General features: G+C 48.4%; 1 protein-coding gene across 8 annotated transcripts in view; it reads right to left on the bottom strand.

Annotated features, from left to right (window-relative positions):
- Positions 1 to 1,508: 1,508 nt before the first annotated feature.
- atp2b2 (ATPase plasma membrane Ca2+ transporting 2) overlaps positions 1,509 to 16,187 on the bottom strand; it is a 113,801-nt gene continuing 99,122 nt past the window's right edge. For 5 of the 8 annotated variants that reach the window (XM_029247792.1, XM_029247791.1, XM_029247795.1 and 2 more), the window contains 10 exons: positions 15,519 to 15,753; positions 15,012 to 15,191; positions 14,756 to 14,843; positions 14,542 to 14,648; positions 13,151 to 13,342; positions 12,578 to 12,791; positions 10,962 to 11,173; positions 10,204 to 10,311; positions 9,701 to 9,883; positions 1,509 to 5,498 (listed from right to left, as the gene is read on the bottom strand). In XM_029247792.1, the coding sequence (XP_029103625.1) occupies positions 5,187 to 5,498; positions 9,701 to 9,883; positions 10,204 to 10,311; positions 10,962 to 11,173; positions 12,578 to 12,791; positions 13,151 to 13,342; positions 14,542 to 14,648; positions 14,756 to 14,843; positions 15,012 to 15,191; positions 15,519 to 15,753 (1,831 nt within the window). In that variant the 3' untranslated portion in view covers positions 1,509 to 5,186. Of the gene's footprint in view, positions 5,499 to 7,729; positions 7,780 to 8,666; positions 8,839 to 9,700; positions 9,884 to 10,203; positions 10,312 to 10,961; positions 11,174 to 12,577; positions 12,792 to 13,150; positions 13,343 to 14,541; positions 14,649 to 14,755; positions 14,844 to 15,011; positions 15,192 to 15,518; positions 15,754 to 16,187 lie in introns of all 8 variants that reach the window. The other 3 variants (XM_018744577.2, XM_018744578.2, XM_029247796.1) reach the window with 2 other exon arrangements.

Here is a 16,187-nt window from a genome sequence, read left to right as displayed (position 1 = left end):
TAACCACCTGTGGGACCTTCTAGCCACATGTGTATTTTTCCTAAAATCACATTAATCACCTTAACAACATACAGGTAATCTCAATTTAATTTATGGACTTCTAAAAGCAATTACTTGCAACACAGCTGATTTAGGTGTGCCATAGTAAAGGGTGCAAATACTTATGCACTTAATTATTTTATATTTTGTATTTGTTCTTAAGTCAGAATTGATTTGTACAAGTGTACTTTGACATTTTCACAGTCATGGCTGGCGATGCAAACCACCGTGAAGTGGACAAAATCAAGGAGCAATTCCATGGTCTTTCTAGACTGATGGATGCCAATGATGAATGACTTTGACATTAATGAGTATTTTGATCAGTGTCAAAATAACATATTTAAATACATTAATTCTGTGTTGTAAAACAATAAAACACAAAAAAGTTTGGTGAAATTACTTTTTATATGTACTCTGCCTTTTTCGCTGCCTATCAGATAAGGATTAATAGATGCTATATGTAACTCGTTGAACCTTAGAGGTTAAATGCTCTGGCCTTAACTGAGAAAACAAAGGTGATGAAGAAAATCATTTGCTTGTCAGCAGGAGTGTAAACTTTAAAAAAAATAAATAAATAAAAACTTTATTTTGAACATTCTGTCAAAGTGTGAGAAAGAGACACTGACTGGTGTTATAGTATTTTGTAATTGTACGTAATCTGAATGTTTCCCTGTTTACTAAACATCACGTGAGTGCACAGCCTCAGTTACTCTGTGCTTCACTGTGGACAACAAGCACACCATTCAAGCGGATCGATTTCTGCGGGGAAGCATCTGAATTTTATAAAATATTTGAACTTTTCTGAAATCTGGGGCAAAGAACCTCATCCAGCTTCAGTCGGTATGGAGTTTGCATGTTCTGCCTGTGTTCACGACCCATAGACATGAGGTGAAGAAAGCAACGGTTAACCATCCCCTACCCTCCCTTAGCATGATACCAATACAAGCCAGCTGGACGGAACTTACCGTATTATACCGTACCATAACCTGCCTATATCTCCATTATGGTTTTAGTGAGTATGTTTCTGGGGGCAAAGACAAGTAAACATTATAGCTCTGCACTGACGTTTAGAAACAGTTATATTTTGTCACACCCACGAGTTCATTCTGTTTGTGAATTTGTTGTCAAACAATTTAGGCAGAAATGCATAATTTTTCTCCTTGTTTGATTTTGCAGTTAAACTTTGTTAAAAAAAAAAAAAAAAAAAAAGGTTTCACAATACAGGCTTGTTGTATGCATGGTAATGCACAGAGGAAAAGATATATTACCCCCATATAATGCCAGTATATCAAATATAGTGACAAAAAGGGTAAAAAAAACAGCCTGCTGCCGACAGTGCTGAAAATCCACAAAAGCAAAAATAAAAAAAAATTTTACTGAGAAAAACTACTGTCACTCACTACATCTGAATCCTCCTTTACGACAAATATTTTTCAGTAAATCGTGCTGTTAATCGCATAGCTCCCGGATGCAGGCGTGTATTGCTTTTATTATTAGTATAATGAACACTTTTTCTCCAAAGTGACTTTACATTTCATGCAGCTCACATTTGAAACAGTTTAGTTTTTCTCTTTACCCATTTATATCAATGACATTCAAGTAAATGGCGCAACAGTGTGACCCCTCTAGGACTTGAACCAACAACCTTCTGCTCACTGGGTGCGTCCCCCAAGACGCTGCAACCCACTGTCCGTTTCTATTTTTTAGGGAACACGGATAGTGAAAAGAGCATTTTTCCACATGCGCACATATACCATGAAACTGAACATGCTGGAGGCACGAACCAGGCTGTTGTGTGCTCACGCCCTGCTGTTGGACACACATGCAGGGATCCCGAGGACCAAAGGAAACAGCACACACATGCTACACCGCTCAAGGAAAATTCCAGGTTCATGCTGCTCTGGGAAATTTATTTTGAGCTATTTTTTCCCCCGTTTCGTTTATTTCTTATTCACTGGCGTTTCTGTCTGGAGTTATTGTACAGACAGTAAAGCAGCAAGAGTCACAGTTTGCCGCTTTCTTCAAACTTCAAAGTCATTTACATCACATGGTTTAAGCGGGTGCCGCGACCAGACATTCCAGCAACACACTCTAGAGTAGGTGGGTAACAATCAGGAAGCGTGACGTTTTGCATAGTATTAAATGAACAAAGACATTGAGTTCTTTATTTACAGTTATTGTATAGATAAAAAATTCATAAAAACAAAAAGGATGAACACATCATTTACCCATACATGGAAAGAATGCCAGGTTTTCCACCGGCAAGTTATGTCTTTTACTTTGTTCCACAAAATGCATGCTGCTAAGTACAGTACATAGAAGCATTTCAAATATTGCAAGAAATGTTGGTTTTATTATTAGTATTAGTATTATTAACATATATTTGTATTATTTATATCTATTAGTCACGTATGTTTAAACAGCTTTTATGACTGCTCAACAATATGAGCACTCTGTGCAGAATACCTGACCTGTACCGGAGATGTGGAAATGATCTAATCTGACGTAGAAACAAAAAGAAAAAAAAAATCTGCATCAAATGTATATTTTCCCTGTGCATATTAGCCAAAACGGACGTGCATCTCCAATGAAAATTACCAGCTATTAAAAGAAGAACAGCTTCAATATTACCATTCGTTTTTTTAAAGCCGAACGGTCTCAGAGCTTCGGCTGAATTTGCCTAGAAATTGCTCAAAAATTACAAGAACGGAGCATCACAAGATATCATTTACGGTAGATTTCGCAAGAGAAAAGTGAGACCGGTCCTGTGGAAAGAGTCTTTCCAGCGATCTTTACTGAGATCACCGGTCGACCTCATGTGATATCCGTGAGGAACGAAGCTGAACTGATGCACACAGGGGACAACGGTCAAAATGAAATTTAAAAATAACAAAACAGGTCGAGATACTGGTTTCCGAGTAGAAAAACTGGACAGGTAAGCTTGCATATTGAGTATATCCCGCCACGCTTCCCTGCAGGCCTGAATCAGCAATGATAACGATATTTCAATATTACAGTGTTATCCGAGGCCAGTCGAGATCGTGCTGTAAGTCGGCCTTCCGTTCGCACCCTCAGCTCCGCCATTCACTTGGAAAGCGTAATAAATAGCTAACGACTAGTGAATACTGTTGGGATGCTAGAGTATATTTAGTGACATAGGAAGACAAGCTCGGTTAAAAACACACAAAAAGCACATCTAAGTATACACCACAGAATTTCATTCATATCCAGATAGTGCAGAAAAGGATTATTATTTCTTTTTTTTTTTTTTTTTTTTTTTTTTAAAAAAAAAAAAAAAGCAACATTCTGTTTTTGTTTTTCAGTTGTTCAGAATTCCACCAGCCCAGGAAGCGGGTGTGTCGTTTTTTCTGTTTTAAGGAAACAAATTTTTAAATAATAAAAAAAAAAAAAACAAAAAAAAAAAAAGAATCAACACAATATCACAATATTTTAACACAACTTTTGATTTCCATATAGATAAGCCAAATATAACTTAGTTTGCAGTTGTTTCTAATATTATAAATTCATTGCAGCCTGTGATGGTCACACATAAGTTAAAACAGTTGTTAAACAAGCAGTTATATAGTAGATAAATCAGTCTGTAGTTCATTAAATCAGTCCTGAACGGAGCTCCTGATTTTGAGGCTCACCTCAAATGAATTAGAATTCAAGCATTGAAACAAAAACGAAACGAACAAAAAGAAAGAAAAAAAAAAAACTCTTCGTCCTTATCGTGTCTGTCTTGACACAACAGAGCCACTCGGAGTTGATCCCAACAATCGGTTAATACTAAGATGCCACATTAATTATATATCCTGTAATATTTCGGTGTTTTTTTTGTCATCTAAAAATATCTACAATATATAACAAAAATAGCAGGCAGATCCAGCACACACTTTGTTTGTAATAACATCTACAGTCCAATGTTAACAGAGGTGCTCCAGAACTTGAGCTCATCCAACTACACCAGAAGTATGAAGTTCCGAAGCCTACGAATAAACCGGGAAGTATCTATGGGTTTTGTAAACAAATTACATTCTCTTTAGGACATAAATAAGTTAAAGGAAGCCATTGTAGCAGAGACCAGGCAGCATGCCGACAAACAGAGAAGTTAAACTTTGTGTTCCTGTGTGTCTTTTTGTCTACACACACACACACACACACACACACACACACACACACACACACATACATATACATATGTACGTATATATACATATGCATATAGACACAGAGAGAGGGTGCCGCTTGAAGGTATGTGAACCCTGTAAGGATGGCCATAAATAATAAAAATACATAAAATATTGAAATAAACTCAAAAAATGAATAAATGACTACGATTTACACCCCGATTCTACTTACCTCCTTGGTTGGTTTAACCAACTCGACTTGGGATTCGCTTATTTTTGCACGTACACCACTTGCGTGTTTCTACCACACGCACGAGTTCCTCTAAAGCAACATGTGGAATTGGTCATTTTGTCACATGAGAAACACCGATTCTCATTAAATGCCCATTCCGTGGTAAAACTAAGGGACGCAAGGGCTTCGCATACTTTCAAGCAGCACCGCACACTCTGTTGGTATCGTTACGAGTCGACTTCTTCCGAGAGGCGCAAATCTACCGTGCAAGTTGAGTCCTGCAACCTTATTACACTTTTTCCATTTTATTAATCAAATAAATCTATACAGTTTTAGTACATGCCGCACAGGAAACCCAGAGACCAGCGAATCGGATAAGCCGTCTTAAAGTATGATCAGTCCACAGCACTTCCCACCAAAATCAAATCAAGTCCAAAGGAGAAAAAAAAAAAAATCAAAATCAAAATTAAATGAAAAAAAAAATGAGGGTAATATACATTCATGCAGGAGTAGTTATAGTTCTTTATTATTACTATTATTGTTATTGTTATTATTTGAACTATTCATAGTATAGTGACGTTGCTCTTAGGAAGGGGAAGCAGTCCCTTCATGGCTCTCCAAGTCCACGAGCAGCAACTTCCGCTTCCTTCCTCGTCGCGCTGCTGGAAGGAAGGAGGGCTGCGAGCCGGTGCTCGTCGAGCGGCGCGCGAGCGCGAGCGCCTCCTAGCCCCCGGGCCTCGCTGCGCGCGGAGGCTGCGGTCCGTCTCGCCCCCGGGGGGTAGGGGCTACAGGGAGGTCTCGAGGCTGTGGAGGGGGCTGCCCGCGCTGGAGGAGGCAGCGGATTTACTGGTGTCGGTGCTCAGGTTGATGCCGCTGTCGATGGCGTTGTTGTTGCGGTTGGGCGACGGCGGCGGACTCCGCTGCTTCCTCAGCGCCGCGTCCTCCTCCGCGTCCGTGTCGTCGATGAGCGGGATGTGGGGCTGCGAGTCCTCTATCCTAAACTCGGGCTGAGTCATGAAGTTGTGAATGGAGGTCCTCGACTCCGGCTTTTCCAGGCCTTCATAGAGAGAGCTACGGAACGCGTTCACGACGCGGATCTGCGGAGACACAACCGCAGCCGGTTACGGGGGGCGGGGCCAGGACCGCAGAGCGCTGCGTTGGGTGAGGAGGAAACGCCCACGGTCACGGCACCTCGGGGGCTAAACACAACTCTGCTGGCGTGCACTGGGACACTAGTGGGGAGTGGAATTCAGTAAACACACACACACACACGCACGCGCACACACACGGGACTAGTGTACTCCAGCGCTGGGCACAGCACACCCGCTAAGGTCCAGTGTGCCGGTACCTAGAGGCACAAAAGCAGGGTAAAAATCCATGCAGGTTGGAGAAGTCAAGTGGTGAGTAAGGAGGAGGAAAGGGTTAGGTTTTAGACACACAGAGAGGGGGACACACACACAAACACACACACAAACACACATCCATGAGGACTCGCAGCAGCACAGGATGTGTGGAGCGGCGCACAGGCAGGCCAGCGATGCACCGCACGGCACCTCAGCCACAAGCTCAGAAGCCCACGGGACATGCAGCTGTGGACGACACCGCATTAGAACCTCCGCGGCTACGGGGAACAAGAGCACAAGACTGGAGACGCGTATGCGCGCGCGCGCACACACGCACACACACACACGCACACACAGACGTACAAAGGGCTGGACGGTGAAGCTTGGCACCGGCTCTCACGGCTCCTGCAACAAGCTTCACACCATGCACATCTGCATAAACACTCAAGTATAGGCCCAACGTTTCTTTGTTGTCTGAACTTCTAATGAAATTAATATATTGGATATATTAAATCACGGCAACATTATCTATATTATTTCCGAAAGTACTGTTAAAACCGCACTCCTTTAAAAAGCTACCGATCGGGGAAATTTCTATAAAATTGAAAGATACCTCTGGTTTAACATATTTTCCATGCGTTACTCTACACGTAATTGAAACATTACGAAAAAACTGGCTCCTCGACTTGTGAAAAAGAATTGGGAGCGGAATTCTGTTTGTAACATGTTTTGTTCGTAACTCCAACGTTACTTTTCTTCCCTAAGCCACAAAAGTCAAAGCTTCATAATGCTGACCTCCCTCGGTCTATTTCCTGGTGAGGTTCTGTAAAAATCTCAGCTATAGCTATAATAAATAAATACAGCTCACATTTTTAAAAAACATTTTATAAACTGTGAGCTATGTTAATATTAAAACAAAATTAATTAAAATAAAAATATGATTCTACACAAGCGCCTATTTAACGCCAATTGCTGACCAACTTTTACTTTTGCTCCATTTCTCTTAAAAAAAATTTAGTTTTTTTTAAAAACAGATTATCAGGTGGGGGGGGGGGGTGTAGTGGCAAAGTGGTGCAGTGGGTTAGACCTGGTCCTGCTCTCCGGTGGGTCTGGGGTTCGAATCCCGCTTGGGGTGCCTTGCGATGGACTGGCGTCCCGTCCTGGGTGTGTCCCCTCCCCTTCCAGCCTTACGCCCTGAGTTGCCAGGTTAGGCTCCGGCTCCCTGCGACCCCGTATGGGACAAGCGGTTCAGAAAGTGTGTGTGTGTGTGTGTGAGAGATTATCATTTGTTAAAATATATTTTAATTAAAATTAATTGAAAATGTACAGTCTCTACGTTTATTTAATAAAACTATTTCACTGTGTATTTCAGTTTTTCTGCACATGCTTCATTCATCGTGCCCCGGTTCCCGCACTTCGCTACAACCCATACGAAGCACATTAACAAGAGAGGTTTTGAAAGTCGGCCCATTTCGCCAAGACGCGGACGAGTAACGGTAACACACTGACTCGCGCTGCGCACAACGACGAGGCTTTGCAGAAGACACAGCGTAGCAGAGAAATATGGCAAACAGAATGGTACAAAGAAAAACAAAGATCAAATTGGATGCGAGACAGAATTGAACGCCAGGACAAAAAAGGTGGAGGGCGTCGGCCACAGGGACGGTCAGCGCGCGGTCGCCGGCGAGCAGCCGGAGGGCACCGAGCGGTCCGGCAGAGGACGCTCCAGACGTGATGGAGGATGGAGGAGAAGAGGAGAGCAAGACTCTGCTCCATTTCCCCCACATACACGATAGACCCCTGCTGCCCTTCGCTCGAACCGTCCACCTCCGGTCCGTGTCTAACACGTGGACGCTGGACACAGACAGACGCTGAGCGCCGAGCGCACGGAACCTCGATGCCTTATACTTGAATGTTTACCCAGGCTGGGTTTGTCACCGGCAAGTTAGTTCACACTCATGTGAGACAAGGGAAGGGGTCCCGACCTGAACGGCCCTCCTGTGGCGGGACCCTGAGTCCAGGGCTCTTTAGCACTCTGGGGAAACAAACAGCGCACACTGAGACACAGAGGAAGCTCCGTCCGGAGGCGCGACACACGCTGCAGCACAACAGATGATGGCAGTGTGAATAAAGAGGCGGAAAAGCAAAGACGTGTGTTCAGAGATGCCAGTGGTCGCCAGCGGTCGTCGGCGGTCACCGGCGGTTGCCAGCAGTCACCAGCGGTCGCCATCAGCACGCTGCAGCATGACCTCAGCCTGGTGGTCATAGTTCTCCCTTCGCCCTTTCGCCTTACAACACTTCCGCAGAAACACGGGGGGGGGTGAAGAGGTAGTAAAAAGTGTTTCGTTTACCCTGACCATGGTCAGATATGAAATTTATCTTAATCCACTTTTCACACTACAACGGCGGTAAAAATGTAAAACCTTCATATTTTACAAATAACTTTATTTGTTTGCTCTTGAGCTGCGGTGTTAAATTGCCATCGTGGCTGATTATGGCTTTATTGCTCACTGAAGACACCAGTGCAGAAGGACAGCTATGAAATTAATACGTAGATTAAATACGTTCAAGGAGGGACGACCGTAACCACAAAGCAAAGCAGTAAAAATGGAGGCCGTGCGTCTCTAGCCGACCGTTCGGCCAACCGTCTTTCTGCCAAAAGAGGGAAAAACTTAACTAAATCTGGGAGGGATAAAAAAAAAATAAACACAAAGTAGGAAAGGCCCATGAACACAGGCGGAGCGTAACGTTCAACACGGCATGAGAAAACCGCACTGCGCTTGGGGGGGGCTGGCAGTCTCCAGAGGGCTCGGTCTACGGGGGCGCGGCCCGCGGGGTGCGCTCCGGGTGGGTGTGATCTACGGCAGCTGGCATCTCTGACACGCAGACACGCACACACACACACAAAGGCGTGTGACTCACGGCCGGGCGGCGCGGCAGCGATGCCGGTGGGGGAGGGGAGGGCATTGGACACAGACACGTGAGTGGGACTAGACACATTGGCTACGTCCTGGCTCTGGCTCGTGGTGGACGACTGGCGCCGCAGCGCCCCCTGAAAGGACGTCCCGCTCTTGAACGTGTTCACTACCTCGATCTGCAGTGGGGAGAGAGCGAGACAGGCAGCTCAGAGCGGGCAGGGGTGGCAGCGGGAACGTCCCGCAGCGCCACGTTGACCAGGTGACAAGAGACGGCATCCTGGCGGGGGACAGGGATACGGGACTGGGAGGGGGACCGTCCAGCTGGCTCAGACAGTCCTCGGCGAGGCGAAGGGCGGCTCCAGCGCTCCACACGCGGTTCCGTGACCTGCGGCTGTGTCAGTTACGGGGGTTGGGGGGTGGGGGGGGGGTGCGCGGGGCCCTCCGCCGCACCGGGGCCGACCCATCTCGTACCGAGGGATGTTTTGGATTCACATCACAGCGCCGTGAACATCGCACACAGCAGCATCACACTAAATTATTGCAGGATCACATAGAACAAAAGCTAATATTTACCTGCAGGTCCCGTGTGAAAGAAAGAAAGAAAGAAAGAAAACACCTGCTAGACAAACGACAATGGAAATTTTCCGTTACTGTACACGGAACACGACATTTCCCGCACATGAAAGGATGGATTTCGCATATTTTCTTATGCGGCGTTCTGGGAACAGCGAAGCAGCGTAAGCAGTCGAACACAGAGACAGAGACAGGTAACCCAACACAGGTGAGTCTCCGCAGGTAATCCCCCCACAGGTAACTCCACACAGTAAACCCAACACAGTAAACCCACCATAGGTAATCCTACACAAGTAATCCTGCGAATTAATCCCGCACAGGTATCTCAGCACAGGTGACCCCACACAGGTGACCCCCAAGCTTTTCTTTGTTCCCCTTCTGATGACACGTTTCACGTCTCGTACGCTTGCGGTCACTAAGCCCCGTAACCTGCGGAACCGCACGGAGCGGACAGGTGAGCCGTACCTGCGTCTGGATCCTGTTGAGGCCTCGGAACCAGAGGATCTGGCCTCGCCGCAGCTCCCTCTCGGCGTGGTCGATCTCCTCGTTCTCCTCGTTGGTCTCCTCCTCGGGCATCTCGTCCTTCTGCGTCAGCTGCCCCGCCCTCTTTAGGAACTTCAGCTTGTTGTTGGGTATCGTCGATATCACCTGGTCATTAAACACCCTCTTAATTATCGTATAACCGTGACAAGTTTATGATACTTTTCTGCAAAGCTACTTAAAGTGTAAGGTTTTTACGTTAAGCCACTTATACTGATTTACCCATTTATACACCTGGGTCTGTACGTTTTTACTCTATCAGTTTAGAGGAACTCCCTTTATCAAGGCTACTATGGCAGAACTCAAACCCAGGTCCTTCGACTGGAAGAGAGCGCTAACCACTGCGCCCCCTACTGCCCCGACCACAAATTGACGCAGCCATGCGATAAGACAAGGGGGGCCGCAATCACAGCGAGTGCGTCCGTTACCTGTCCCCACAGGAGCTCCCCCACGCCGAGAAACACACACCACAGCCACTTGTCAATGGTCAGCGGCGAGCAGCTGAACGGCTTCCCCCCAAACTGCACGATCAGAATCTGAAACAGGCATCGGAGCGTTCGCAAAGATAACAGCAATAATAAAAGAAATACAATTTTAAAACTAGGCAATTATAAAAGATTTCATTTGGTGAAATAATTGAAGTCATTCAGCGAAATACAGGTTTCGCAGCTGTCGTCGCTGCATTCTGGGCCGCAAGGGTTCGAACGGAGGCCGACGTCCGTTTCACACACACGCAATGACTGAAACCGTTTGTCCCGAGCGGGGTCGCGGCGAGCCGGAGCCTAACCCGGCAACACAGGGCGCAAGGCCGGAGGGGGAGGGGACGCACCCAGGACGGGACGCCGGTCCGTCGCAAGGCACCCCAAGCGGGACTCGAACCCCAGACCCACCGGAGAGCAGGCACAGGTGAAACCCGCTGCGGCACTGCGCCCCCTGATGGCTGTTTCGAGGCAAATTATCTTCAGTGCAGGGCAGAAACACACTGGCACTGTCTAATGAAAAATATGCAACAGCTGAGAGGGATTTCAATTGAGGAATCAAGATTAATCAGGACATCTGACCTGTTAGGCTGGGGGTTTGACAGCATGCTATGGACAAGAGGGTACAGCTATACACGTTGAAAGAGTGCGGTATGAAACATGGTACTCTGACCATATCGCACACGGCGCACGCGTGTCGGCAGCACCTGGATGCCGAACGTCCCGATGATGATGGAGCAGAAGATGGGGTTCCTGAAGATGCCGTCAAAGACGTTCCGCTCGCCGTGGATCTTGCGCGCGTTGATCTCGTTGAAAAGCTGCATCATGACGAACGTGTTGAAGATGATGGTGTAGTGCTCCGAGGGCGGCGAGTGCAGCGGCGCGTTGCGCCCGCTGTCGATGTCGAAGATGTCCTCGCCTGGGTGGGCGACAGACCGTTGCAAATGTTTCTGCATGTGTCCGTCTGCACCGTACACTGGCTCCTCCGGTTACAAACATTCGACTTACAAACTCTCGCAGATACAAACATTTTTTGGTTTATTCGTTTGTGTTTGGTTGGATTCTCTTCACCGTTCTGGGTTGTGGGGCAAAAACTGTGCGTGTTTCCAATGCAGTTACTGGGATTGCGGGTGCCATGGCGGTGCAAGAGGGCGCCAGTTCGATCCCCGCTCAGTCTGTCTGGAGTTTACATGTTCTCCCCGTGTCTGAATGGGTTCCCTCCTTGTGCTCTGGTTTCCTCCCACAGTCCAAAGACACACTGTTCAAATGGATTTGCGATTCTAAGTCACCCATAGTGTGTGAGTGGGTGTGAGAGGTTCGATCTTTGCTTAGTTTGTGTGGAGTTTGCATGTTCTCCCTGTGTCTCTGTGGGTTTCCTCTGGGTGCTCTGGTTTCCTCCCACAGTCTAAAGACATGCTGTTTAGGTTCCCCTGTGGTGTGTGAGTGATACAGAAAGTGTGTTCCACTGATGTATGGATGAGTGACCCAGTGTAAATAGTGTATCCAGCAGTGTAAGTCACCGCGGTGAATAAGGTATGTGGGCTGATAACACTACATAGAGCTCATTGGAAGTCGCTTTGGAGAAAAGCATCTGCTCAATGAAGTAACGAGACACATTTCCCATTATCAATAGTTTCAAATCACTGTTGGTTTTAATGTAGTTTGAAGTTAAGAAAAAAATAATAAGTGTTATAATAATAATAGTAAGTACCACCCAGGCAGTACCCTGACTCACGCCCTCTGCTTCTAGGATAGACTCTGGACTCCGGACTACAGGGACCCTTCACCGGATAAGCAGTTACTGATGATGGACAGATAATGCTACGTGCTATTTTTTTAATTATATATTTTTGTGAGGTTTTCATAGAATATAGAGGAGGGAGTGAATTATACACCTTTTATTGACAGTACCTTGGAGTTACGAACAAATCAAAGTCAAAGACTTCCTGTCCCAGTTCTGCTTGCACATTTAGGAGCCAGTCTAAATTTTTTTCTTTTCACTGCAGTGGTTTTGGTCATTTACATCTACATTTACATTTATTCACTTAGCAGATGCTTTTCTCCAAAGCGACTTCCAACAAACACTCTATGTAGTGTTATCAACCCACACACCTTATTCACCGTGGTAACTTACACTGCTAGATACACCACTTACACTGGGTCACTCATCCATACATCAGCGGAACGCACTCTCCCTGCATCACTCATACACTATCACAGGGTCATGAATCCTGTGCTACAATTCTGGGGCTTCAGTCAACATCCTACTCCAAAATAAGACGGCAAATTCTGAGCGACCGCACCCCTGGCAGCTCACGCTCACCAGCAAAGAGGAGGGTGAAGATGATGACCAGCTGGTATACTCCATGACCCAGGATGTTCTTGGTCATGGTGCTGGAAATGAGGGCCTTGTTGCGTCCGTACGGTTTCCTCATCAGCAGCGTCTCCGTCGGGGGCTCGGTGGCCAGCGCCAGGGAAGCGAACGTGTCCATGATGAGGTTCACCCACAGCATCTGGACCGCCTTGAGTGGGGAGTCCTTTGGTGGGAAAAGGGGAGGGTGAGTGCGTCATGCCCGGCGGCCTCGCTCCACTACACGCTGCGTACACCGCGTTCCTCTGCCCCTGAACCGCACCGGTCAAAAACAGGAAGGAACCGGCAAATCGGTAGCTTAAGTGCGGTTACATGCGACATTAATTGTCTATGCAGGCAGATGGGAAGAGTGAGTTTGAGGAAGCCACTGTACGGCAGCAATGGATCATTAGGACAGAGCTTTCGAACCGTGGACACGGGAACAGAGTCAGAAGTCGCCGTTCTTCACGCGCACAGGCACCCTGCGTTCCTGAGCACGTAGGGAGCCGCCTCGGGGCTCGGCCTCGGAAGCGAAGCTCCGCCCACCTGTGTGATGCAGGCCCCCGTGAAAGCCACGATCACGGCGACAACGTTGACCGTGAGCTGGAACTGCAGGAACTTGGAGATGCTGTCGTAGACGTTGCGGCCCCACATCACGGCCTTCACGATGCTGCTGAAGTTGTCGTCCGTCAGGATGATGTCCGAGGCCTCCTTGGCAACGTCGGTTCCGGCGATGCCCTTCACACGGGAGCAAAGCGTGTCAGCATGCCTCCGCTGTGTGTTCTGTGCGTTCACTGAAGGAATCGCAAGCGGCATAAACACAAAGTATGCTCATGGTAAATTGGGGTACAAAGTTCGCCTAATTCCCATTCATATACTCTGCTGTTTCCGGTCCTGTTGTATGAGACAACTGTGAAACCTTAGGGTTGGGGTGAGGATGAGGATGAGGATTAAGGGTTAGGGGTTAAGGGTTAGAGGTTAGGACTAGGACTAGGGGTTAAGGGTTAAGGGTTAAGGGTAAGTCCTGTGAATTGGTATTCTAGCACAGCACACAGTATGAGCACGTGTGTGTGTGTGTGTGTGTGCGCGTGCGTGTCTGCTGCAGGCTCTTCTCCATGCTCCATGTATCTCGGCATGTAACATTTAGTGCAGTAAACACCGATTTACCAGGGTCGATACACAGCTGTACGAGAGCCATGCGGTGCTGGCTCTGCCCTCTGGGGGCCTCTGGGCGGAGGTCGAAGTGCGTGCATCTGTCAGACTGGGCCGAGGGAAGGGTAAACACACCGTCCCCGTGGGGGAGGGGCTAGAAATACATGCGTTGGAGGTCCCGAACAAACAATCCTTTAACCCACTGGAAGTGTTCTTGGTGCTGCATTACTGTGTTTTCACAGCCCACTTTCAGGGGGACCTTCCTAGGAGCGGTGTCCTGTAGGCAATGTGGGCTTGTTGGCAGTAAAGTATGGTAAATCAGAGTTTTACAGGAGGGAACAAGGGCTGAGAAACACAAAAGTGGAACCAAGCGAGTGGAGCACATAAATAAAGAGTAAGTTGAGCTCCGAACTCCTCTCTTCCATCTTCTTTTTACCCTTTGACCATTTTTGTACCATATTTGGCATCATGGTAGCAGAAATAAACCCAGAACAGCTCCTTCAGAGCAAAGCAAGAGTGAACCCAGAAAGGCGGTACGTGAGCGGAGCCGCGCGCTCCCAGGCGTGAGCGTCGACCACGTTCGGCTGGCCGATTCCCCGAACGTGTGTGTCGTGAGCTTGTCCACTAAGGGGCGCTCTGGTTCCACGGCTTTTACAGCACGACGTTCGCGCTGTCGGGATCAGTAACAGTTTAACACGGAAACAAAACGACAAGAAGGAACAAGTGTTTTTTTCCCCCATCCCCACCAAGATTCCTAAGCGCTCAAGCCAAGAACCGGGTCTTACCATGGCAAAGCCCACATCAGCCTTCTTCAGGGCCGGTCCATCGTTGGTTCCATCCCCCGTGACTGCGACCACCTGTCTCTGGTCCACCAGCGTGCTGTCGATGATGCCTGAGGACCGAGAGCATCGACGTTTTTACGGCCGTCGCCCGGACCGGCTCGGCAGTCGCCGGTTCGAGCCTCAACCGCGGCCCGCGCGAGATGTTCCACGTACGTACCCTTGACCAAAGTGTGTTTATCCGTGGGGGACGACCTCGCCAGGACCCTCAGTTTGGGCCACACCTTGTCGATGCGCTCCTGCTCCACCTGAGACAGGCGACAGCGCGATGAGACAAAGTGCCGGCGAACGGAAACCGAAGATTACGCTCCGTGCGTGTCGAACGACTCGCAGGACATGTCACACGTGTCCCGCTCATATCCCACAAGTGTCCTGTTCGCGTGCCGTTTGTGTCCAACGCACGTCCCACACACTACCTCTCCCTTCTCGTTGCGGATCCTCCTGTTGAACTCTTTCCCATCGATGCACAGGAAGTCCTCTCCGGGGTGGATGATGCCGCACTTGATGGAGATGGCACGTGCCGTGTTGAGGTTGTCGCCGGTCACCATGCGCACCGTGATTCCCGCTCGCTGGCACTTCCGGATGGCATCGGGCACCTGAAACCGGGTGTGTGCGGGTTGGACAGCGGGAAGGTCGAGGAACCCCTGCGAAAAACGGCTGAACCTCCGGTCGCTGTGCGGTCGATGGCGATGTATTGAGATGCGTTCTCTTCCTCCGTAGGAATGGCGCCGTTATGGAGGCGGTCAATAATTCAGAGTGACAGAGCACCATCATCCCATGTCCAAACCTCATCTACTGATGTTGACCTTTTGTTTCCTCTGAGCTGCGTGTCGCTTTTTACAAAAGCATCTGCAGGACACATGAATAAATGGCTACGGTACAGATATGAACGGCTACGGTACGGGCGGCGGGTGGCTCCTTACCTCGGGCCTCACGGGATCCTCGATGCCGACCACGCATATCGCCGTCAGGTCGTTCAGGATATCCCCCTCATTGTCCCAGTCCGGCTCCGGGTTCGCCGGGAAGTCTCGGAACGCCACGCAGATGGTCCTCAGGCCGTCGCACGCCATCGGCTCGATCACCTTCTTCACCATCTCGTCCCGGTCCCGTGGGCGGAAGCCCCGTGGCTCGCCCGTCTCGTTCAGGATGCGGGAGCACCTGCGGGGGGCGCGGCGCACAGAGGAGTGAGAGCCTGGCCCCCGACCGAAGGTAACAGGGATGGAGGGTTGAACCTGAGTGTAAAGGGGTGTCACACCGAGATGTTCTAAGTATCCTTGGATAAAGGACTCAGCCAGAGGACCCTGCTGTTGTGCCCAGGACGACACGTGTCTACACCTGAGCTCTTCTGCTGCACAAACAAGAAACGGCCGACAAACTGTGAACAGCGCGTAGGACGTCTCCTTCAGCCCGGCGTACTGTGGCCATCGTCCGACAGCATCAGAACCTGACCACTCAGGTTCTCCTCCACCAGTGTTGTGGAATGAGCTCCCTATGCCCCTCGGAGCTGCTGAGTCCCTGTCAGCATTCCAGATGGGTCTCAAACCCATCTCTTTCAGAGCCACTTCTCTCCTGATCTCCCGAAACCTTCATAA

The sequence above is a fragment of the Scleropages formosus genome, chromosome 22 (assembly GCF_900964775.1).
Source record: "Scleropages formosus chromosome 22, fSclFor1.1, whole genome shotgun sequence".
In the NCBI taxonomy this organism is placed as follows: Eukaryota; Metazoa; Chordata; class Actinopteri; order Osteoglossiformes; family Osteoglossidae; genus Scleropages; species Scleropages formosus.
The sequence above is the reverse complement of the archived record's forward strand: the minus strand, read 5'-3'. Positions and strand labels throughout refer to the sequence as shown.